The sequence below is a fragment of the Procambarus clarkii genome, chromosome 26, assembly GCF_040958095.1.
Source record: "Procambarus clarkii isolate CNS0578487 chromosome 26, FALCON_Pclarkii_2.0, whole genome shotgun sequence".
NCBI classification, from domain to species: Eukaryota; Metazoa; Arthropoda; class Malacostraca; order Decapoda; family Cambaridae; genus Procambarus; species Procambarus clarkii.
This window is the reverse complement of record NC_091175.1, coordinates 25,246,242-25,272,356: the sequence shown is the minus strand read 5'-3', so window position 1 is coordinate 25,272,356 and position 26,115 is coordinate 25,246,242. Positions and strand designations below refer to the sequence as shown.

At 37.9% G+C, this 26,115-nt stretch overlaps 1 protein-coding gene across 1 annotated transcript in view; it reads right to left on the bottom strand.

The window, feature by feature from the left end:
* Positions 1-558: 558 nt before the first annotated feature.
* LOC138368853 (uncharacterized) overlaps positions 559-26,115 on the bottom strand; it is a 30,644-nt gene continuing 5,087 nt past the window's right edge. Inside the window, exon 4 of the mRNA XM_069331563.1 lies at positions 559-1,104. Coding sequence (XP_069187664.1) covers positions 559-1,104 — 546 coding nt within the window. The remainder of the gene's footprint in view (positions 1,105-26,115) is intronic.

The window sequence follows — 26,115 nt, the reverse complement described above, 5'->3', positions numbered from 1 at the left end:
TTGTCCTGTGCGCCCTTATGGCTGCTTGTTTGCCCTCGTGTAGTTTGTGCCCGTGCCTCCCCCTTTGTTTGGGGCGTAGCAGGTAGTTTGGTGTGAGTTTTTCTTCGTGTATTAGTTTTTTGTGTTATTTCTTTGCCCTGTGTGTTATATTCATGCTTTAAGTGTTGTGTTTGTTTGTTGTATGTTGTGTTTTTGTTGTTGTATTTACCTGTTGTTCATGTTGTTGTCGGTCCTTCCGGCCAGTGAGATTGTTTTGTTTTGTTCTTTCCTGCTTAATGTTTTATAATGTTACTATGTTTTATTGTTTTCTTTGCCGTGCTTGCCTGTTTCTAAATTATTTTCTGTTTTATCTTGCTGTGTGTATCTCCTGCTTACATTGTTACCTTATCCAGTTTTGATAATTGTTGTGCTGGGCTGTCGGTCCTTCTGGCCGGCGGTTTCTTGTTTGTTGTGTACTGTTTCATTTATTGTTTTATTGTATTTATTGTTTTTCTCTTGCATGCTTCATGTAAAAATAAAAGTAATAAAAAAAAACTTGCATCGATGTCACCAATGGTGTCACCAGCACTTTCCTTCGTCGCTATTGTCGAGGTCATCCAAGTCGTCGCTATTGTCGAGGTCATCGAAGTCGTCGCTATTGTCGAGGTCATCCAAGTCGTCGCTATTGTCGAGGTCATCGAAGTCGTCGCTATTGTAGAGGTCGTCGTTATTGTCAAACTCGTCGCCGTTGTAAAAGTAGTTGTAACGGTCGAAGTCGCTGATACCACTTGCGTCGACGTCACCAATGGTGTCACCAGCACTTTCCTTCGTCGCTATTGTCGAAGCGACAACGTCAACAGTATTAGCACTATTGTTATTGTTGACGTTGTCATCGCTGGTACCTAAATTGTTACTACTGTTATCGTGGACGTTATTGAATATGTTCTTCCACGTAATAATTTCAGCCTGGAGATCCGGCAGGCGACTGTAGGAGCCGTAGCCAGAGGGCACCGTGTGAAGGGGTCGTAGGGAGAGTCCATTAGCAAGTGGAGCAATGTCGACATGTCTATCACCATCTTGGAGGAATGAAGCAGTAAAGGCGCCTCCATCATCGCCTGTGTCACGCTGTCATTGAACTTTTCGGGGCACTCTTCTGTCGACTTACATGGAGTTGGCATGAAATGGAAACAACAGCCAAGATCTTTTGCTAGCTGATGGATGGAAGACAGACATTTAGCGCGATCAAGACGCATAAGAACATAAGAACAAAGGCAACTGCAGAAGGCCTATTGGCCCATACGAGGCAGCTCCTATTTATAACCACCCAATCCCACTCATATACTTGTCCAACCCGCGCTTGAAACAATCGAGGGACCCCACCTCCAGCACGTTACGCGGTAATTGGTTCCACAAATCAACAACCCTGTTACTGAACCAGTATTTACCCAAGTCTTTTCTAAATCTAAATTTATCCAATTTATACCCATTGTTTCGTGTTCTGTCTTGTGTTGATACTTTTAATACCCTATTAATATCCCCTTTGTTATGTCCATTCACCCACTTGTAAACCTCTATCATGTCACCCCTAACTCTTCGCCTTTCCAGTGAATGCAACTTAAGCTTTGTTAATCTTTCTTCATACGAAAGATTTCTAATTTGGGGAATTAACTTAGTCATCCTACGCTGGACACGTTCAAGTGAATTTATATCCATTCTATAATATGGCGACCAAAACTGAACTGCATAATCTTAATGGGGCCTAACTAGCGCAAGATATAGCTTGAGAACCACACCAGGTGTCTTGTTACTAACGCTGCGATTAATAAATCCAAGTGTCCGATTTGCCTTATTACGAACATTTATGCATTGATCCTTTTGTTTTAAATTCTTACTAATCATAATTCCCAGATCCCTTTCGCAATTTGACTTCGCAATCTCAACACCATCTAGCTCGTATCTTGTAACCCTATCATCATTACCTAACCTCAGAACTTTACATTTATCAGCATTAAACTGCATCTGCCAATCCTTCGACCATTTCAAAACCCTATCTAGATCAACTTGAAGTGATAGTGAGTCCTCCTCCGAATTAATTTCCTTACCGATTTTCGTATCATCGGCAAATTTGCAAATGTTGCTACTCAAACCTGAATCTAAATCATTTATATATATTATAAACAACAGAGGTCCCAGGACAGAGCCCTGAGGCACCCCACTTACAACATTTTCCCACTCTGACTTGACTCCATTTATACTAACTCTCTGTTTCCTTTGGTATAGCCATGCCCTAATCCAGCTTAATATAGCACCTCCAATACCATGAGACTCTATCTTTTTAATCAGTCTTTCATGTGGCACTGTATCAAAAGCTTTGCTAAAGTCAAGGTACACAACATCGCAATCCTTACCACTATCAACTGCCTCAACAATGCTAGAATAAAAAGACAACAAATTTGTCAAACATGAACGGCCATTTATAAAACCATGATGCGACTCAATTATTAATTTATGTTTTTCAAGATGAAGGCGAATTTTATTTGCTATTTAGTGAAGGACCTGGTGACTCTAGTGGGAGCCCTGAGGACAGAGTTGGACTCTGCGGGAGGAGGTGCGTCAGCTGAAAGAACAACGAGAAGTAACGAAGGAGGAGACCAGTAGTAAAGGGACCTCGTCTTGGAGAGTTGTGAAAGACAGGGGCCTTAAGAAGACTTTGATAAAGCCGCCTTCAAACGCCATAGCAACTTCTAATTCATTTGACGTTTTGGAGGACGAGTGCTGTGGTGAGACTGCGGATCGCGCAAAAGGGAAAGCAAGGAAGCGCAGGCCCCTCAGAGAGTAAAGGAAGTACCTAAGCAAACCTTAGTTGTGGGAGATTCCCAGATAAGGTATTTGGATAGAACGTTTTATGCTAGAGATAGGGGGAACAGGTTATGGGTTTGCTATCCCGGAGCTGGCATTGGTGATATTGTAAACAACATGAATGATATTATGGCTGGAAATGGGAACAATCCCATTATTTGCATTAGCGTGGGAGGAAATGATGTTGGTCGAGTTAGGAGTGAGGAACTGATTCAGAGGTATAAAACAGCCATAGAATTAGTTAGGAGCAAGAGAGGAATCTCGATCATACGTGGCATTCTTCCAAGAAAGGGAGTGGGAAATGAATGGATATCGAGGGCACTTGGTGTCAATTGCCGGCTGGAAGGATATTGCAAATCAAATGCAATATCTTTCATAGACAACTGGGAACACTTCTATGGAAGAAATGCTCGTGATGGGGTGCATCTATCGAGAGCTGGGGTTGTTGCTGTTGCGAACTCGTTGGAAGAAGTGGTTAGAGGTGTTTGTTTGGGTTTAAACTGTTAGTAGATAGAGGTATGGGAATTGATTTGGAGGAAGGAGGTAATAAAAGTATGTGTTTGTGGGAGAAAGGAATTGGCAAAACGATCAGGGAAAGAGAAGGTCCGCAAAATAACAATTCACTTAGGGTATATTACACTAACAGTAGAAGTCTAAGAAATAAAATTAACGAATTAAATGCTCTTGTCTGCACAGAAAAAATAGATATTATTGCACTTACCGAAACGTGGATGAATGTAGAAAATAGAGAACTATTAGCTGAATATCAAATATATGGATTTAAACTATTTCACACAGATAGATATATTAGACGAGGAGGTGGAGTAGCCATATATGTTAGGGACAATTTGAAATGTAGTCTCAAAGAGGGAATCAAAACAGAGCCACACACAGAAACTATTTGGATTGAATTAAACGAAAAAGCTAATAATATTATAATAGGAGTAATATATAGGCCACCAAATTTAGACAGAATGGAAGCAAAGCATCTATGGGATGAAATATCTAGAGCATCTAGATCTAACAGTATTTATGTCATGGGTGACTTTAATTTTAGCGGAATAAACTGGTTGAACAAAACAGGGAATAGTGAAGCAGAAGATTTTCTAGAATTAATTGACGATTGCTTTCTTACGCAACACATTAAGGAACCAACACGGGAAAATAATATTTTAGATTTAGTGTTAACTAACAGGGAAACGCAAATTAATGACATCGAAATAGGGAGTGAGCTAGGGAGCAGTGATCACAAAGAAATCAGATTTAGCATAGAATGGAATAGACCAGTAGGAGAAAATTCTGTTAAAGTGCCAGATTTTCGAAAAGCTGATTTTAATAGCCTAAGAAATTTTTTGGGTCAAATTGTTTGGAAAGTCTTGGGTATGGGGTGTGGGCCGGTCTTGGAGCGAGACATGAACCCAGCGATAGGTGACTTAAATGGGGATTTCGATGTGGATTCAATATATAACATATTTAAGAATATTCTAAACAAAGCACAGGAACGTAGTATACCATACAAATTGAATAGATCGAATACTAATGACCCAAAGTGGATAACAAAGAATTTGAAGAACCTTATAGGTAAAAAGAGAGCTTGGTACAAAAGGATTAAAAATGGGGAGGTCACTTTAGAACAGGAATTCGTACAACTGGTTAGAAAGGTTAAAAAAGAGATAAGGAAAGCAAAAAGAAACTATGAAGTTCGCATAGCAGGGCAAGCAAAGACAAATCCTAAAGGGTTTTTTCAGTTATATCGTACTAAGACTAGGGAAAGGATAGGTCCATTAAAAACTGAGACAGGTCAAATAACAGATAGTGATGAAGAGATGAGTAGTATTTTTAATAAATATTTTGTATCTGTATTTACTAAAGAGGAACTTAACAATATGCCTTCAGCCGAACAAGTCTATGTGGGTGGGGACGAGGACAGGTTGACGAGTTTAGCAGTTACCAGGGAGGATGTTCTTAAACAAATAGTAAAACTCAAACCAAACAAATCCCCAGGGCCGGATGAAGTGTTTGCCAGGGTGCTTAAAGAATGCAAAGAGGAGCTTTGTGACCCACTGTCAACCATATTTAATAAATCAATAGAGTCAGGCAGAGTGCCAGAGTTTTGGAAAGTTGCTAATGTGATACCAGTTTTTAAGAAAGGAGATAGATCACTTGCGTCTAACTATCGACCAATTAGCCTAACGTCTATTGTGGGAAAGTTACTCGAATCTATAATAGCAAATAAAATTCGTCTTCATCTTGAAAAACATAAATTAATAATTGAGTCGCAACATGGTTTTATAAATGGCCGTTCATGTTTAACAAATTTGTTATCTTTTTATTCTAGCATTGTTGAGGCAGTTGATAGTGGTAAGGATTGCGATGTTGTATACCTTGACTTTAGCAAAGCTTTTGATACAGTGCCACATGAAAGACTGATTAAAAAGATAGAGTCTCATGGTATTGGGGGTGCTATATTAAGCTGGATTAGGGCATGGCTATACCAAAGGAAACAGAGAGTTAGTATAAATGGAATCAAGTCAGAGTGGGAAAATGTTGTAAGTGGAGTGCCTCAAGGCTCTGTCCTGGGACCTCTGTTGTTTATAATATATATAAATGATTTAGATTCAGGTTTGAGTAGCAACATTTGCAAATTTGCCGATGATACGAAAATCGGTAGGGAAATTAATTCGGAGGAGGACTCACTATCACTTCAAGTTGATCTAGATAGGGTTTTGAAATGGTCAAAGGATTGGCAGATGCAGTTTAATGCTGATAAATGTAAAGTTCTGAGGTTAGGTAATGATTATAGAGTTACAAGATACGAGCTAGATGGTGTTGTGATTGTGAAGTCGGATTGTGAAAGGGATCTGGGAGTTATGATTAGTAAGAATTTAAAACAAAAGGATCAATGCATAAATGTTCGTAATAAGGCAAATCGGACACTTGGATTTATTAATCGCAGCGTTAGTAACAAGACACCTGGTGTGGTTCTCAAGCTATATCTTGCTCTAGTTAGGCCCCATTTAGATTATGCAGTTCAGTTTTGGTCGCCATATTATAAAATGGATATAAATTCACTTGAACGTGTCCAGCGTAGGATGACTAAGTTAATTCCCCAAATTAGAAATCTTTCATATGAAGAAAGATTAACAAAGCTTAAGTTGCATTCACTGGAAAGGCGAAGAGTTAGGGGTGACATGATAGAGGTTTACAAGTGGATGAATGGACATAACCGGGGGGATATTAATAGGGTATTAAAAGTATCAACACAGGACAGAACACGAAACAATGGATATAAATTGGATAAGTTTAGATTTAGGAAAGACTTGGGTAAATACTGGTTCAGTAACAGGGTTGTTGATTTGTGGAACCAATTGCCGCGTAACATTGTGGAGGTGGGGTCCCTCGATTGTTTCAAGCATGGGTTGGACAAGTATATGAGTGGGATTGGGTGGTTATAGAATAGGAGCTGCCTCGTATGGGCCAATAGGCCTTCTGCAGTTTCCTTTGTTCTTATGTTCTTATGTTCTTACTTAGGGTATATTACACTAACAGTAGAAGTCTAAGAAATAAAATTAACGAATTAAATGCTCTTGTCTGCACAGAAAAAATAGATATTATTGCACTTACCGAAACGTGGATGAATGTAGAAAATAGAGAACTATTAGCTGAATATCAAATATATGGATTTAAACTATTTCACACAGATAGATATATTAGACGAGGAGGTGGAGTAGCCATATATGTTAGGGACAATTTGAAATGTAGTCTCAAAGAGGGAATCAAAACAGAGCCACACACAGAAACTATTTGGATTGAATTAAACGAAAAAGCTAATAATATTATAATAGGAGTAATATATAGGCCACCAAATTTAGACAGAATGGAAGCAAAGCATCTATGGGATGAAATATCTAGAGCATCTAGATCTAACAGTATTTATGTCATGGGTGACTTTAATTTTAGCGGAATAAACTGGTTGAACAAAACAGGGAATAGTGAAGCAGAAGATTTTCTAGAATTAATTGACGATTGCTTTCTTACGCAACACATTAAGGAACCAACACGGGAAAATAATATTTTAGATTTAGTGTTAACTAACAGGGAAACGCAAATTAATGACATCGAAATAGGGAGTGAGCTAGGGAGCAGTGATCACAAAGAAATCAGATTTAGCATAGAATGGAATAGACCAGTAGGAGAAAATTCTGTTAAAGTGCCAGATTTTCGAAAAGCTGATTTTAATAGCCTAAGAAATTTTTTGGGTCAAATTGATTGGAAAGTCTTGGGTATGGGGTGTGGGCCGGTCTTGGAGCGAGACATGAACCCAGCGATAGGTGACTTAAATGGGGATTTCGATGTGGATTCAATATATAACTTATTTAAGAATATTCTAAACAAAGCACAGGAACGTAGTATACCATACAAATTGAATAGATCGAATACTAATGACCCAAAGTGGATAACAAAGAATTTGAAGAACCTTATAGGTAAAAAGAGAGCTTGGTACAAAAGGATTAAAAATGGGGAGGTCACTTTAGAACAGGAATTCGTACAACTGGTTAGAAATGTTAAAAAAGAGATAAGGAAAGCAAAAAGAAACTATGAAGTTCGCATAGCAGGGCAAACAAAGACAAATCCTAAAGGTTTTTTTCAGTTATATCGTACTAAGACTAGGGAAAGGATAGGTCCATTAAAAACTGAGACAGGTCAAATAACAGATAGTGATGGAGATGAGTAGTATTTTTAATAAATATTTTGTATCTGTATTTACCAAAGAGGAACTTAACAATATGCCTTCAGCCGAACAAGTCTATGTGGGTGGGGACGAGGACAGGTTGACGAGTTTAGCAGTTACCAGGGAGGATGTTCTTAAACAAATAGTAAAACTCAAACCAAACAAATCCCCAGGGCCGGATGAAGTGTTTGCCAGGGTGCTTAAAGAATGCAAAGAGGAGCTTTGTGACCCACTGTCAACCATATTTAATAAATCAATAGAGTCAGGCAGAGTGCCAGAGTTTTGGAAAGTTGCTAATGTGATACCAGTTTTTAAGAAAGGAGATAGATCACTTGCGTCTAACTATCGACCAATTAGCCTAACGTCTATTGTGGGAAAGTTACTCGAATCTATAATAGCAAATAAAATTCGTCTTCATCTTGAAAAACATAAATTAATAATTGAGTCGCAACATGGTTTTATAAATGGCCGTTCATGTTTAACAAATTTGTTATCTTTTTATTCTAGCATTGTTGAGGCAGTTGATAGTGGTAAGGATTGCGATGTTGTATACCTTGACTTTAGCAAAGCTTTTGATACAGTGCCACATGAAAGACTGATTAAAAAGATAGAGTCTCATGGTATTGGGGGTGCTATATTAAGCTGGATTAGGGCATGGCTATACCAAAGGAAACAGAGAGTTAGTATAAATGGAATCAAGTCAGAGTGGGAAAATGTTGTAAGTGGAGTGCCTCAAGGCTCTGTCCTGGGACCTCTGTTGTTTATAATATATATAAATGATTTAGATTCAGGTTTGAGTAGCAACATTTGCAAATTTGCCGATGATACGAAAATCGGTAGGGAAATTAATTCGGAGGAGGACTCACTATCACTTCATGTCGGAAAATCCGACAGCATTTAATATATCATACAGACAGATAAGAGCTGTGTTACCAACAAGTTAACCATAGAAAACGTAACTTGTAGTGGAATTACCGTCTATAGAAAACGGGATATCATCACCACATACTATTATAATTCACCACCTATTACGGTTGGAATTATTCTTAAATACATTAGTCTTTGGACTTTACCATCATAAAAACATCTTATATAAATTAACTTAATTATCAATATTAAAGTAGAGTAAATGTGACCCTTCTATCACTTTCTGAAATCTGGACAAAGTAGGCCAGGCGTGAGTGAGGAAGGAGGGCAGCCATTGTTGTGTCACCTCCGAGACGTGTGGAGCAAATTCGGCTCCTATCATTCTGGACAATGTCGGCCAGTAACGTCAATAGAATGGAGTGTTAAACAGCCATTGTTTATATTGAGACCAGAGGCTCACATAGGAGCAAATTCGGCTCCTGTTAATTTACTTGGACGTAGTGTTATGGAAACCAAAGGTACCATCTCCAACACGATGTCTACAATTCAAGTTAAGTCTATCCGAAACCCGTTTATCATTCATTTATGGCCATTAATGTCAGGATATAGGGTGACCCGGTTAGATCGCGAAATCGCCTCAAACTAAAGGTAATTAAGCCAGGTCTTCATGTTCCATGTACTGTTTTCTCTGATATACTTGTCATATATAGGTATCTGGCTTCACAGCTAGCGCACTTTTGACAGGTCAAGACGAGGAAGCAAGATTTGTGCACCAGTTACTGGGTGATATGGAAGCTACCTCAAAGAGGATAATTTGGTGTCTACACCCTAGTTATACCTGGTGGACTAACCTGCTGTACTATAAGATAAGGAACCTCTTCAATGTTTAATAGTATGTAGTCTATTTCTGTAGTTTGATTGGCTGCATATATATTAATTTAACCCCCCCTAATGTGTAGAGGATCGATTTGTGAGATTAAGAGATTATTGCAGAAATACAGTCCACTTATCATTATACAAATTGCTATCGAAGTATACAAATTAACGTAAATATAAATTCATATAAATTAAATAAATATAAATCTCACAGGTCGGTTCCCACACTTCAAGTTGATCTAGATAGGGTTTTGAAATGGTCAAAGGATTGGCAGATGCAGTTTAATGCTGATAAATGTAAAGTTCTGAGGTTAGGTAATGATGATAGAGTTACAAGATACGAGCTAGATGGTGTTGTGATTGCGAAGTCGGATTGCGAAAGGGATCTGGGAGTTATGATTAGTAAGAATTTAAAACAAAAGGATCAATGCATAAATGTTCGTAATAAGGCAAATCGGACACTTGGATTTATTAATCGCAGTGTTAGTAACAAGACACCTGGTGTGGTTCTCAAGCTATATCTTGCTCTAGTTAGGCCCCATTTAGATTATGCAGTTCAGTTTTGGTCGCCATATTATAGAATGGATATAAATTCACTTGAACGTGTCCAGCGTAGGATGACTAAGTTAATTCCCCAAATTAGAAATCTTTCATATGAAGAAAGATTAACAAAGCTTAAGTTGCATTCACTGGAAAGGCGAAGAGTTAGGGGTGACATGATAGAGGTTTACAAGTGGATGAATGGACATAACCGGGGGGATATTAATAGGGTATTAAAAGTATCAACACAGGACAGAACACGAAACAATGGATATAAATTGGATAAGTTTAGATTTAGGAAAGACTTGGGTAAATACTGGTTCAGTAACAGGGTTGTTGATTTGTGGAACCAATTGCCGCGTAACATTGTGGAGGTGGGGTCCCTCGATTGTTTCAAGCACGGGTTGGACAAGTATATGAGTGGGATTGGGTGGTTATAGAATAGGAGCTGCCTCGTATGGGCTAATAGGCCTTCTGCAGTTACCTTTGTTCTTATGTTCTTATGTTCTTATGTTCTTAGACTTCTACTGTTAGTGTAATATACCCTAAGTAAGAACATAAGAACATAAGAACAAAGGTAACTGCAGAAGGCCTATTAGCCCATACGAGGCAGCTCCTATTCTATAACCACCCAATCCCACTCATATACTTGTCCAACCCGTGCTTGAAACAATCGAGGGACCCCACCTCCACAATGTTACGCGGCAATTGGTTCCACAAATCAACAACCCTGTTACTGAACCAGTATTTACCCAAGTCTTTCCTAAATCTAAACTTATCCAATTTATATCCATTGTTTCGTGTTCTGTCCTGTGTTGATACTTTTAATACCCTATTAATATCCCCCCGGTTATGTCCATTCATCCACTTGTAAACCTCTATCATGTCACCCCTAACTCTTCGCCTTTCCAGTGAATGCAACTTAAGCTTTGTTAATCTTTCTTCATATGAAAGATTTCTAATTTGGGGAATTAACTTAGTCATCCTACGCTGGACACGTTCAAGTGAATTTATATCCATTCTATAATATGGCGACCAAAACTGAACTGCATAATCTAAATGGGGCCTAACTAGAGCAAGATATAGCTTGAGAACCACACCAGGTGTCTTGTTACTAACGCTGCGATTAATAAATCCAAGTGTCCGATTTGCCTTATTACGAACATTTATGCATTGATCCTTTTGTTTTAAATTCTTACTAATCATAACTCCCAGATCCCTTTCGCAATCCGACTTCGCAATCACAACACCATCTAGCTCGTATCTTGTAACTCTATCATCATTACCTAACCTCAGAACTTTACATTTATCAGCATTAAACTGCATCTGCCAATCCTTTGACCATTTCAAAACCCTATCTAGATCAACTTGAAGTGATAGTGAGTCCTCCTCCGAATTAATTTCCCTACCGATTTTCGTATCATCGGCAAATTTGCAAATGTTGCTACTCAAACCTGAATCTAAATCATTTATATATATTATAAACAACAGAGGTCCCAGGACAGAGCCTTGAGGCACTCCACTTACATCATTTTCCCACTCTGACTTGATTCCATTTATACTAACTCTCTGTTTCCTTTGGTATAGCCATGCCCTAATCCAGCTTAATATAGCACCCCCAATACCATGAGACTCTATTTTTTTAATCAGTCTTTCATGTGGCACTGTATCAAAAGCTTTGCTAAAGTCAAGGTATACAACATCGCAATCCTTACCACTATCAACTGCCTCAACAATGCTAGAATAAAAAGATAACAAATTTGTTAAACATGAACGGCCATTTATAAAACCATGTTGCGACTCAATTATTAATTTATGTTTTTCAAGATGAAGACGAATTTTATTTGCTATTATAGATTCGAGTAACTTTCCCACAATAGACGTTAGGCTAATTGGTCGATAATTAGACGCAAGTGATCTATCTCCTTTCTTAAAAACTGGTATCACATTAGCAACTTTCCAAAACTCTGGCACTCTGCCTGACTCTATTGATTTATTAAATATGGTTGACAGTGGGTCACAAAGCTCCTCTTTGCATTCTTTAAGCACCCTAGCAAACACTTCATCCGGCCCTAGGGATTTGTTTGGTTTGAGTTTTACTATTTGTTTAAGAACATCCTCCCTGGTAACTGCTAAACTCGTCAACCTGTCCTCGTCCCCACCCACATAGACTTGTTCGGCTGAAGGCATATTGTTAAGTTCCTCTTTAGTAAATACAGATACAAAATATTTATTAAAAATACTACTCATCTCTTCATCACTATCTGTTATTTGACCTGTCTCAGTTTTTAATGGACCTATCCTTTCCCTAGTCTTAGTACGATATAACTGAAAAAACCCTTTAGGATTTGTCTTTGCTTGCCCTGCTATGCGAACTTCATAGTTTCTTTTTGCTTTCCTTATCTCTTTTTTAACATTTCTAACCAGTTGTACGAATTCCTGTTCTAAAGTGACCTCCCCATTTTTAATCCTTTTGTACCAAGCTCTCTTTTTACCTATAAATTTTCTATTTAAATATAAATTACCTATTTTACCTATATTTTCTTCAAATTCTTTGTTATCCACTTTGGGTCATTAGTATACGATCTATTCAATTTGTATGGTATACTACGTTCCTGTGCTTTGTTTAGAATATTCTTAAATAAGTTATATATTGAATCCACATCGAAATCCCCATTTAAGTCACCTATCGCCGGGTTCATGTCTCGCTCCAAGACCGGCCCACACCCCATACCCAAGCCTTTCCAATCAATTTGACCCAAAAAATTTCTTAGGCTATTAAAATCAGCTTTTCGAAAATCTGGCACTTTAACAGAATTTTCTCCTACTGGTCTATTCCATTCTATGCTAAATCTGATTTCTTTGTGATCACTGCTCCCTAGCTCACTCCCTATTTCGATGTCATTAATTTGCGTTTCCCTGTTAGTTAACACTAAATCTAAAATGTTATTTTCCCGTGTTGGTTCCTTAATGTGTTGCGTAAGAAAGCAATCGTCAATTAATTCTAGAAAATCTTCTGCTTCACTATTCCCTGTTTTGTTCAACCAGTTTATTCCGCTAAAATTAAAGTCACCCATGACATAAATACTGTTAGATCTAGATGCTCTAGATATTTCATCCCATAGATGCTTTGCTTCCATTCTGTCTAAATTTGGTGGCCTATATATTACTCCTATTATAATATTATTAGCTTTTTCGTTTAATTCAATCCAAATAGTTTCTGTGTGTGGCTCTGTTTTGATTCCCTCTTTGAGACTACATTTCAAATTGTCCCTAACATATATGGCTACTCCACCTCCTCGTCTAATATATCTATCTGTGTGAAATAGTTTAAATCCATATATTTGATATTCAGCTAATAGTTCTCTATTTTCTACATTCATCCACGTTTCGGTAAGTGCAATAATATCTATTTTTTCTGTGCAGACAAGAGCATTTAATTCGTTAATTTTATTTCTTAGACTTCTACTGTTAGTGTAATATACCCTAAGTGAATTGTTATTTTGCGGACCTTCTCTTTCCCTGATCGTTTTGCCAATTCCTTTCTCCCACAAACACATACTTTTATTACCTCCTTCCTCCAAATCAATTCCCATACCTCTATCTACTAACAGTTTAAACCCAAACAAACACCTCTAACCACTTCTTCTAGCGAGTTCGCAACAGCAACAACCCCAGCTCTCGATAGATGCACCCCATCACGAGCATACATTTCATTTCTTCCATAGAAGTGTTCCCAGTTGTCTATGAAAGATATTGCATTTGATTTGCAATATCTTTCCAGCCGGCAATTGACACCAAGTGCCCTCGATATCCATTCATTTCCCACTCCCTTTCTTGGAAGAATGCCACATATGATCGGGATTCCTCCCTTGCTCCTAACTAACTCTATGGCTGTTTTATACCTCTGAATCAGTTCCTCACTCCTGACTCGACCAACATCATTTCCTCCCACGCTAATGCAAATAATGGGATTGTTCCCATTACCAGCCATAATATTATTCATGTTGTTTATAATATCACCAATGCCAGCTCCGGGATAGCAAACCCTTAACCTGTTCCCCCTATCTCTAGCACAAAACGTTCTATCCAAATACCTTATCTGGGAATCTCCCACAACTAATGTTTGCTTAGGTACTTCCTTTACTTTCTGAGGGGCCTGCGCTTCCTTTCTCTTCGTTGCTTTCCCATTTGCGCGATCCACAGTCTCTCCACAGCACTCGTCCTCCAAAACGTCAAATGAATTTGAAGTTGCTATGGCGTTTGAAGGCGGCTTTATCAAAGTCTTCTTAAGGCCCCTGTCTTTCGCAACTCTCCAAGACGAGGTCCCTTTACTGCTGGTCTCCTCCTTCGTTACTTCTCGTTGTTTTTTAAGCTGACGCACCTCCTCCCGCAGAGAGTCCAACTCTGTCCTCAGGGCTCCCACTAGAGTCACCAGGAAATAAAATTAGAAATTAAAATTAAGAAATAAAATTAACGAATTAAATGCTCTTGTCTGCACAGAAAAAATAGATATTATTGCACTTACCGAAACGTGGATGAATGTAGAAAATAGAGAACTATTAGCTGAATATCAAATATATGGATTTAAACTATTTCACACAGATAGATATATTAGACGAGGAGGTGGAGTAGCCATATATGTTAGGGACAATTTGAAATGTAGTCTCAAAGAGGGAATCAAAACAGAGCCACACACAGAAACTATTTGGATTGAATTAAACGAAAAAGCTAATAATATTATAATAGGAGTAATATATAGGCCACCAAATTTAGACAGAATGGAAGCAAAGCATCTATGGGATGAAATATCTAGAGCATCTAGATCTAACAGTATTTATGTCATGGGTGACTTTAATTTTAGCGGAATAAACTGGTTGAACAAAACAGGGAATAGTGAAGCAGAAGATTTTCTAGAATTAATTGACGATTGCTTTCTTACGCAACACATTAAGGAACCAACACGGGAAAATAATATTTTAGATTTAGTGTTAACTAACAGGGAAACGCAAATTAATGACATCGAAATAGGGAGTGAGCTAGGGAGCAGTGATCACAAAGAAATCAGATTTAGCATAGAATGGAATAGACCAGTAGGAGAAAATTCTGTTAAAGTGCCAGATTTTCGAAAAGCTGATTTTAATAGCCTAAGAAATTTTTTGGGTCAAATTGATTGGAAAGTCTTGGGTATGGGGTGTGGGCCGGTCTTGGAGCGAGACATGAACCCAGCGATAGGTGACTTAAATGGGGATTTCGATGTGGATTCAATATATAACTTATTTAAGAATATTCTAAACAAAGCACAGGAACGTAGTATACCATACAAATTGAATAGATCGAATACTAATGACCCAAAGTGGATAACAAAGAATTTGAAGAACCTTATAGGTAAAAAGAGAGCTTGGTACAAAAGGATTAAAAATGGGGAGGTCACTTTAGAACAGGAATTCGTACAACTGGTTAGAAATGTTAAAAAAGAGATAAGGAAAGCAAAAAGAAACTATGAAGTTCGCATAGCAGGGCAAGCAAAGACAAATCCTAAAGGTTTTTTTCAGTTATATCGTACTAAGACTAGGGAAAGGATAGGTCCATTAAAAACTGAGACAGGTCAAATAACAGATAGTGATGGAGATGAGTAGTATTTTTAATAAATATTTTGTATCTGTATTTACCAAAGAGGAACTTAACAATATGCCTTCAGCCGAACAAGTCTATGTGGGTGGGGACGAGGACAGGTTGACGAGTTTAGCAGTTACCAGGGAGGATGTTCTTAAACAAATAGTAAAACTCAAACCAAACAAATCCCCAGGGCCGGATGAAGTGTTTGCCAGGGTGCTTAAAGAATGCAAAGAGGAGCTTTGTGACCCACTGTCAACCATATTTAATAAATCAATAGAGTCAGGCAGAGTGCCAGAGTTTTGGAAAGTTGCTAATGTGATACCAGTTTTTAAGAAAGGAGATAGATCACTTGCGTCTAACTATCGACCAATTAGCCTAACGTCTATTGTGGGAAAGTTACTCGAATCTATAATAGCAAATAAAATTCGTCTTCATCTTGAAAAACATAAATTAATAATTGAGTCGCAACATGGTTTTATAAATGGCCGTTCATGTTTAACAAATTTGTTATCTTTTTATTCTAGCATTGTTGAGGCAGTTGATAGTGGTAAGGATTGCGATGTTGTATACCTTGACTTTAGCAAAGCTTTTGATACAGTGCCACATGAAAGACTGATTAAAAAGATAGAGTCTCATGGTATTGGGGGTGCTATATTAAGCTGGATTAGGGCATGGCTATACCAAAGGAAACAGAGAGTTAGTATAAATGGAATCAAGTCAGAGTGGGAAAATGTTGTAAGTGGAGTGCCTCAAGGCTCTGTCCTGGGACCTCTGTTGTTTATAATATATATAAATGATTTAGATTCAGGTTTGAGTAGCAACATTTGCAAATTTGCCGATGATACGAAAATCGGTAGGGAAATTAATTCGGAGGAGGACTCACTATCACTTCATGTCGGAAAATCCGACAGCATTTAATATATCATACAGACAGATAAGAGCTGTGTTACCAACAAGTTAACCATAGAAAACGTAACTTGTAGTGGAATTACCGTCTATAGAAAACGGGATATCATCACCACATACTATTATAATTCACCACCTATTACGGTGGGAATTATTCTTAAATACATTAGTCTTTGGACTTTACCATCATAAAAACATCTTATATAAATTAACTTAATTATCAATATTAAAGTAGAGTAAATGTGACCCTTCTATCACTTTCTGAAATCTGGACAAAGTAGGCCAGGCGTGAGTGAGGAAGGAGGGCAGCCATTGTTGTGTCACCTCCGAGACGTGTGGAGCAAATTCGGCTCCTATCATTCTGGACAATGTCGGCCAGTAACGTCAATAGAATGGAGTGTTAAACAGCCATTGTTTATATTGAGACCAGAGGCTCACATAGGAGCAAATTCGGCTCCTGTTAATTTACTTGGACGTAGTGTTATGGAAACCAAAGGTACCATCTCCAACACGATGTCTACAATTCAAGTTAAGTCTATCCGAAACCCGTTTATCATTCATTTATGGCCATTAATGTCAGGATATAGGGTGACCCGGTTAGATCGCGAAATCGCCTCAAACTAAAGGTAATTAAGCCAGGTCTTCATGTTCCATGTACTGTTTTCTCTGATATACTTGTCATATATAGGTATCTGGCTTCACAGCTAGCGCACTTTTGACAGGTCAAGACGAGGAAGCAAGATTTGTGCACCAGTTACTGGGTGATATGGAAGCTACCTCAAAGAGGATAATTTGGTGTCTACACCCTAGTTATACCTGGTGGACTAACCTGCTGTACTATAAGATAAGGAACCTCTTCAATGTTTAATAGTATGTAGTCTATTTCTGTAGTTTGATTGGCTGCATATATATTAATTTAACCCCCCCTAATGTGTAGAGGATCGATTTGTGAGATTAAGAGATTATTGCAGAAATACAGTCCACTTATCATTATACAAATTGCTATCGAAGTATACAAATTAACGTAAATATAAATTCATATAAATTAAATAAATATAAATCTCACAGGTCGGTTCCCACACTTCAAGTTGATCTAGATAGGGTTTTGAAATGGTCAAAGGATTGGCAGATGCAGTTTAATGCTGATAAATGTAAAGTTCTGAGGTTAGGTAATGATGATAGAGTTACAAGATACGAGCTAGATGGTGTTGTGATTGCGAAGTCGGATTGCGAAAGGGATCTGGGAGTTATGATTAGTAAGAATTTAAAACAAAAGGATCAATGCATAAATGTTCGTAATAAGGCAAATCGGACACTTGGATTTATTAATCGCAGCGTTAGTAACAAGACACCTGGTGTGGTTCTCAAGCTATATCTTGCTCTAGTTAGGCCCCATTTAGATTATGCAGTTCAGTTTTGGTCGCCATATTATAGAATGGATATAAATTCACTTGAACGTGTCCAGCGTAGGATGACTAAGTTAATTCCCCAAATTAGAAATCTTTCATATGAAGAAAGATTAACAAAGCTTAAGTTGCATTCACTGGAAAGGCGAAGAGTTAGGGGTGACATGATAGAGGTTTACAAGTGGATGAATGGACATAACCGGGGGGATATTAATAGGGTATTAAAAGTATCAACACAGGACAGAACACGAAACAATGGATATAAATTGGATAAGTTTAGATTTAGGAAAGACTTGGGTAAATACTGGTTCAGTAACAGGGTTGTTGATTTGTGGAACCAATTGCCGCGTAACATTGTGGAGGTGGGGTCCCTCGATTGTTTCAAGCACGGGTTGGACAAGTATATGAGTGGGATTGGGTGGTTATAAGAACATAAGAACATAAGAACAAAGGTAACTGCAGAAGGCCTATTGGCCCATACAAGGCAGCTCCTATTCTATAACCACCCAATCCCACTCATATACTTGTCCAACTCGTGCTTGAAACAATCGAGGGACCCCACCTCCACAATGTTACGCGGCAATTGGTTCCACAAATCAACAACCCTGTTACTGAACCAGTATTTACCCAAGTCTTTCCTAAATCTAAACTTATCCAATTTATATCCATTGTTTCGTGTTCTGTCCTGTGTTGATACTTTTAATACCCTATTAATATCCCCCCGGTTATGTCCATTCATCCACTTGTAAACCTCTATCATGTCACCCCTAACTCTTCGCCTTTCCAGTGAATGCAACTTAAGCTTTGTTAATCTTTCTTCATATGAAAGATTTCTAATTTGGGGAATTAACTTAGTCATCCTACGCTGGACACGTTCAAGTGAATTTATATCCATTCTATAATATGGCGACCAAAACTGAACTGCATAATCTAAATGGGGCCTAACTAGAGCAAGATATAGCTTGAGAACCACACCAGGTGTCTTGTTACTAACGCTGCGATTAATAAATCCAAGTGTCCGATTTGCCTTATTACGAACATTTATGCATTGATCCTTTTGTTTTAAATTCTTTAGTTTTAAATTATAGAATAAGTTTTAAATTATAGAATAGGAGCTGCCTCGTATGGGCCAATAGGCCTTCTGCAGTTACCTTTGTTCTTATGTTCTTATGTACTAATGACCCAAAGTGGATAACAAAGAATTTGAAGAACCTTATAGGTAAAAAGAGAGCTTGGTACAAAAGGATTAAAAATGGGGAGGTCACTTTAGAACAGGAATTCGTACAACTGGTTAGAAATGTTAAAAAAGAGATAAGGAAAGCAAAAAGAAACTATGAAGTTTGCATAGCAGGGCAAGCAAAGACAAATCCTAAAGGGTTTTTTCAGTTATATCGTACTAAGACTAGGGAAAGGATAGGTCCATTAAAAACTGAGACAGGTCAAATAACAGATAGTGATGAAGAGATGAGTAGTATTTTTAATAAATATTTTGTATCTGTATTTACTAAAGAGGAACTTAACAATATGCCTTCAGCCGAACAAGTCTATGTGGGTGGGGACGAGGACAGGTTGACGAGTTTAGCAGTTACCAGGGAGGATGTTCTTAAACAAATAGTAAAACTCAAACCAAACAAATCCCCAGGGCCGGATGAAGTGTTTGCTAGGGTGCTTAAAGAATGCAAAGAGGAGCTTTGTGACCCACTGTCAACCATATTTAATAAATCAATAGAGTCAGGCAGAGTGCCAGAGTTTTGGAAAGTTGCTAATGAGATACCAGTTTTTAAGAAAGGAGATAGATCACTTGCGTCTAACTATCAACCAATTAGCCTAACGTCTATTGTGGGAAAGTTACTCGAATCTATAATAGCAAATAAAATTCGTCTTCATCTTGAAAAACATAAATTAATAATTGAGTCGCAACATGGTTTTATAAATGGCCGTTCATGTTTAACAAATTTGTTATCTTTTTATTCTAGCATTGTTGAGGCAGTTGATAGTGGTAAGGATTGCGATAAGAACATAAGAACAAAGGTAACTGCAGAAGGCCTATTGGCCCATACGAGGCAGCTCCTATTCTATAACCACCCAATCCCACTCATATACTTGTCCAACCCGTGCTTGAAACAATCGAGGGACCCCACCTCCACAATGTTACGCGGCAATTGGTTCCACAAATCAACAACCCTGTTACTGAACCAGTATTTACCCAAGTCTTTCCTAAATCTAAACTTATCCAATTTATACCCATTGTTTCGTGTTCTGTCCTGTGTTGATACTTTTAATACCCTATTAATATCCCCCCGGTTATGTCCATTCATCCACTTGTAAACCTCTATCATGTCACCCCTAACTCTTCGCCTTTCCAGTGAATGCAACTTAAGCTTTGTTAATCTTTCTTCATATGAAAGATTTCTAATTTGGGGAATTAACTTGGTCATCCTACGCTGGACACGTTCAAGTGAATTTATATCCATTCTATAATATGGCGACCAAAACTGAACTGCATAATCTAAATGGGGCCTAACTAGAGCAAGATATAGCTTGAGAACCACACCAGGTGTCTTGTTACTAACACTGCGATTAATAAATCCAAGTGTCCGATTTGCCTTATTACGAACATTTATGCATTGATCCTTTTGTTTTAAATTCTTACTAATCATAACTCCCAGATCCCTTTCGCAATCCGACTTCGCAATCACAACACCATCCAGCTCGTATCTTGTAACTCTATCATCATTACCTAACCTCAGAACTTTACATTTATCAGCATTAAACTGCATCTGCCAATCCTTTGACCATTTCAAAACCCTATCTAGATCAACTTGAAGTGATAGTGAGTCCTCCTCCGAATTAATTTCCCTACCGATTTTCGTATCATCGGCAAATTTGCAAATGTTGCTACTCAAACCTGAATCTAAATCATTTATATATATTATAAACAACAGAGGTCCCAGGACAGAGCCTTGAGGCACTCCACTTACAACATTTTCCCACTCTGACTTGATTCCATTTATACTAACTCTGTTTCCTTTGGTATAGCCATGCCCTAATCCAGCTTAATATAGCACCCCCAATACCATGAGACTCTATCTTTTTAATCAGTCTTTCATGTGGCACTGTATCAAAAGCTTTGCTAAAGTCAAGGTATACAACATCGCAATCCTTACCACTATCAACTGCCTCAACAATGCTAGAATAAAAAGATAACAAATTTGTTAAACATGAACGGCCATTTATAAAACCATGTTGCGACTCAATTATTAATTTATGTTTTTCAAGATGAAGACGAATTTTATTTGCTATTATAGATTCGAGTAACTTTCCCACAATAGACGTTAGGCTAATTGGTCGATAGTTAGACGCAAGTGATCTATCTCCTTTCTTAAAAACTGGTATCACATTAGCAACTTTCCAAAACTCTGGCACTCTACTCTAATAAGGCAAATCGGACATAATAAGGCAAATCGGACACTTGGATTTATAAATCGCAGCGTTAGTAACAAGACACCTGGTGTGGTTCTCAAGCTATATCTTGCTCTAGTTAGGCCCCATTTAGATTATGCAGTTCAGTTTTGGTCGCCATATTATAGAATGGATATAAATTCACTTGAACGTGTCCAGCGTAGGATGACTAAGTTAATTCCCCAAATTAGAAATCTTTCATATGAAGAAAGATTAACAAAGCTTAAGTTGCATTCACTGGAAAGGCGAAGAGTTAGGGGTGACATGATAGAGGTTTACAAGTGGATGAATGGACATAACCGGGGGGATATTAATAGGGTATTAAAAGTATCAACACAGGACAGAACACGAAACAATGGATATAAATTGGATAAGTTTAGATTTAGGAAAGACTTGGGTAAATACTGGTTCAGTAACAGGGTTGTTGATTTGTGGAACCAATTGCCGCGTAACATTGTGGAGGTGGGGTCCCTCGATTGTTTCAAGCACGGGTTGGACAAGTATATGAGTGGGATTGGGTGGTTATAGAATAGGAGCTGCCTCGTATGGGCCAATAGGCCTTCTGCAGTTACCTTTGTTCTTATGTTCTTATGTTCTCTGCCTGACTCTATTGATTTATTAAATATGGTTGACAGTGGGTCACAAAGCTCCTCTTTGCATTCTTTAACCACCCTGGCAAACACTTCATCCGGCCCTGGGGATTTGTTTGGTTTGAGTTTTACTATTTGTTTAAGAACATCCTCCCTGGTAACTGTTAAACTCGTCAACCTGTCCTCGTCCCCACCCACATAGACTTGTTCAGCTGAAGGCATATTGTTAAGTTCCTCTTTAGTAAATACAGATACAAAATATTTATTAAAAATACTACTCATCTCTTCATCACTATCTGTTATTTGACCTGTCTCAGTTTTTAATGGACCTATCCTTTCCCTAGTCTTGGTACGATATAACTGAAAAAACCCTTTAGGATTTGTCTTTGCTTGCCCTGCTATGCGAACTTCATAGTTTCTTTTTGCTTTCCTTATCTCTTTTTTAACATTTCTAACCAGTTGTACGAATTCCTGTTCTAAAGTGACCTCCCCATTTTTAATCCTTTTGTACCAAGCTCTCTTTTTACCTATAAGGTTCTTCAAATTCTTTGTTATCCACTTTGGGTCATTAGTATTCGATCTATTCAATTTGTATGGTATACTACGTTCCTGTGCTTTGTTTAGAATATTCTTAAATAAGTTATATATTGAATCCACATCGAAATCCCCATTTAAGTCACCTATCGCTGGGTTCATGTCTCGCTCCAAGACCGGCCCATACCCCATACCCAAGCCTTTCCAATCAATTTGACCCAAAAAAATTCTTAGGCTATTAAAATCAGCTTTTCGAAAATCTGGCACTTTAACAGAATTTTCTCCTACTGGTCTATTCCATTCTATGCTAAATCTGATTTCTTTGTGATCACTGCTCCCTAGCTCACTCCCTATTTCGATGTCATTAATTTGCGTTTCCCTGTTAGTTAACACTAAATCTAAAATATTATTTTCCCATATTGGTTCCTTAATGTGTTGCGTAAGAAAGCAATCGTCAATTAATTCTAGAAAATCTTCTGCTTCACTATTCCCTGTTTTGTTCAACCAGTTTATTCCGCTAAAATTAAAGTCACCCATGACATAAATACTGTTAGATCTAGATGCTCTAGATATTTCATCCCATAGATGCTTTGCTTCCATTCTGTCTAAATTTGGTGGCCTATATATTACTCCTATTATAATATTATTAGCTTTTTCGTTTAATTCAATCCAAATAGTTTCTGTGTGTGGCTCTGTTTTGATTCCCTCTTTGAGACTACATTTCAAATTGTCCCTAACATATATGGCTACTCCACCTCCTCGTCTAATATATCTATCTGTGTGAAATAGTTTAAATCAAACTATTTAATAGTTTAAATTCTTGGGTATGGGGTGTGGGCCATCTTGGGTATGGGGTGTGGGCCGGTCTTGGAGCGAGACATGAACCCAGCGATAGGTGACTTAAATGGGGATTTCGATGTGGATTCAATATATAACTTATTTAAGAATATTCTAAACAAAGCACAGGAACGTAGTATACCATACAAATTGAATAGATCGAATACTAATGACCCAAAGTGGATAACAAAGAATTTGAAGAACCTTATAGGTAATAAGAGAGCTTGGTACAAAAGGATTAAAAATGGGGAGGTCACTTTAGAACAGGAATTCGTACAACTGGTTAGAAATGTTAAAAAAGAGATAAGGAAAGCAAAAAGAAACTATGAAGTTCGCATAGCAGGGCAAGCAAAGACAAATCCTAAAGGGTTTTTTCAGTTATATCGTACTAAGACTAGGGAAAGGATAGGTCCATTAAAAACTGAGACAGGTCAAATAACAGATAGTGATGAAGAGATGAGTAGTATTTTTAATAAATATTTTGTATCTGTATTTACTAAAGAGGAACTTAACAATATGCCTTCAGCCGAACAAGTCTATGTGGGTGGGGACGAGGACAGGTTGACGAGTTTAACAGTTACCAGGGAGGATGTTCTTAAACAAATAGTAAAACTCAAACCAAACAAATCCCCAGGGCCGGATGAAGTGTTTGCCAGGGTGCTTAAAGAATGCAAAGAGGAGCTTTGTGACCCACTGTCAACCATATTTAATAAATCAATAGAGTCAGGCAGAGTGCCGGAGTTTTGGAAAGTTGCTAATGTGATACCAGTTTCTAAGAAAGGAGATAGATCACTTGCGTCTAACTATCGACCAATTAGCCTAACGTCTATTGTGGGAAAGTTAATCGAATCTATAATAGCAAATAAAATTCGTCTTCATCTTGAAAAACATAAATTAATAATTGAGTCGCAACATGGTTTTATCAATGGCCGTTCATGTTTAACAAATTTGTTATCTTTTTATTCTAGCATTGTTGAGGCAGTTGATAGTGGTAAGGATTGCGATGTTGTATACCTTGACTTTAGCAAAGCTTTTGATACAGTGCCACATGAAAGACTGATTAAAAAGATAGAGTCTCATGGTATTGGGGGTGCTATATTAAGCTGGATTAGGGCATGGCTATACCAAAGGAAACAGAGAGTTAGTATAAATGGAATCAAGTCAGAGTGGGAAAATGTTGTAAGTGGAGTGCCTCAAGGCTCTGTCCTGGGACCTCTGTTGTTTATAATATATATAAATGATTTAGATTCAGGTTTGAGTAGCAACATTTGCAAATTTGCCGATGATACGAAAATCGGTAGGGAAATTAATTCGGAGGAGGACTCACTATCACTTCAAGTTGATCTAGATAGGGTTTTGAAATGGTCAAAGGATTGGCAGATGCAGTTTAATGCTGATAAATGTAAAGTTCTGAGGTTAGGTAATGATGATAGAGTTACAAGATACGAGCTAGATGGTGTTGTGACTGCGAAGTCGGATTGCGAAAGGGATCTGGGAGTTATGATTAGTAAGAATTTAAAACAAAAGGATCAATGCATAAATGTTCGTAATAAGGCAAATCGGACACTTGGATTTATTAATCGCAGCGTTAGTAACAAGACACCTGGTGTGGTTCTCAAGCTATATCTTGCTCTAGTTAGGCCCCATTTAGATTATGCAGTTCAGTTTTGGTCGCCATATTATAGAATGGATATAAATTCACTTGAACGTGTCCAGCGTAGGATGACTAAGTTAATTCCCCAAATTAGAAATCTTTCATATGAAGAAAGATTAACAAAGCTTAAGTTGCATTCACTGGAAAGGCGAAGAGTTAGGGGTGACATGATAGAGGTTTACAAGTGGATGAATGGACATAACCGGGGGGATATTAATAGGGTATTAAAAGTATCAACACAGGACAGAACACGAAACAATGGGTATAAATTGGATAAGTTTAGATTTAGGAAAGACTTGGGTAAATACTGGTTCAGTAACAGGGTTGTTGATTTGTGGAACCAATTGCCGCGTAACATTGTGGAGGTGGGGTCCCTCGATTGTTTCAAGCACGGGTTGGACAAGTATATGAGTGGGATTGGGTGGTTATAGAATAGGAGCTGCCTCGCATGGGCCAATAGGCCTTCTGCAGTTACCTTTGTTCTTATGTTCTTATGTTCTTATCAATATATTTGATATTCAGCTAATAGTTCTCTATTTTCTACATTCATCCACGTTTCGGTAAGTGCAATAATATCTATTTTTTCTGTGCAGACAAGAGCATTTAATTCGTTAATTTTATTTCTTAGACTTCTACTGTTAGTGTAATATACCCTAAGTGAATTGTTGTTTTGCGGACCTTCTCTTTCCCTGATCGTTTTGCCAATTCCTTTCTCCCACAAACACATACTTTTATTACCTCCTTCCTCCAAATCAATTCCCATACCTCTATCTACTAACAGTTTAAACCCAAACAAACACCTCTAACCACTTCTTCTAACGAGTTCGCAACAGCAACAACCCCAGTCCTCGATAGATGCACCCCATCACGAGCATACATTTCATTTCTTCCATAGAAGTGTTCCCAGTTGTCTATGAAAGATATTGCATTTGATTTGCAATATCTTTCCAGCCGGCAATTGACACCAAGTGCCCTCGATATCCATTCATTTCCCACTCCCTTTCTTGGAAGAATGCCACATATGATCGGGATTCCTCCCTTGCTCCTAACTAACTCTATGGCTGTTTTATACCTCTGAATCAGTTCCTCACTCCTAACTCGACCAACATCATTTCCTCCCGCGCTAATGCAAATAATGGGATTGTTCCCATTACCAGCCATAATATCATTCATGTTGTTTATAATATCACCAATGCCAGCTCCGGGATAGCAAATCCTTAACCTGTTCCCCCTATCTCTAGCACAAAACGCTCT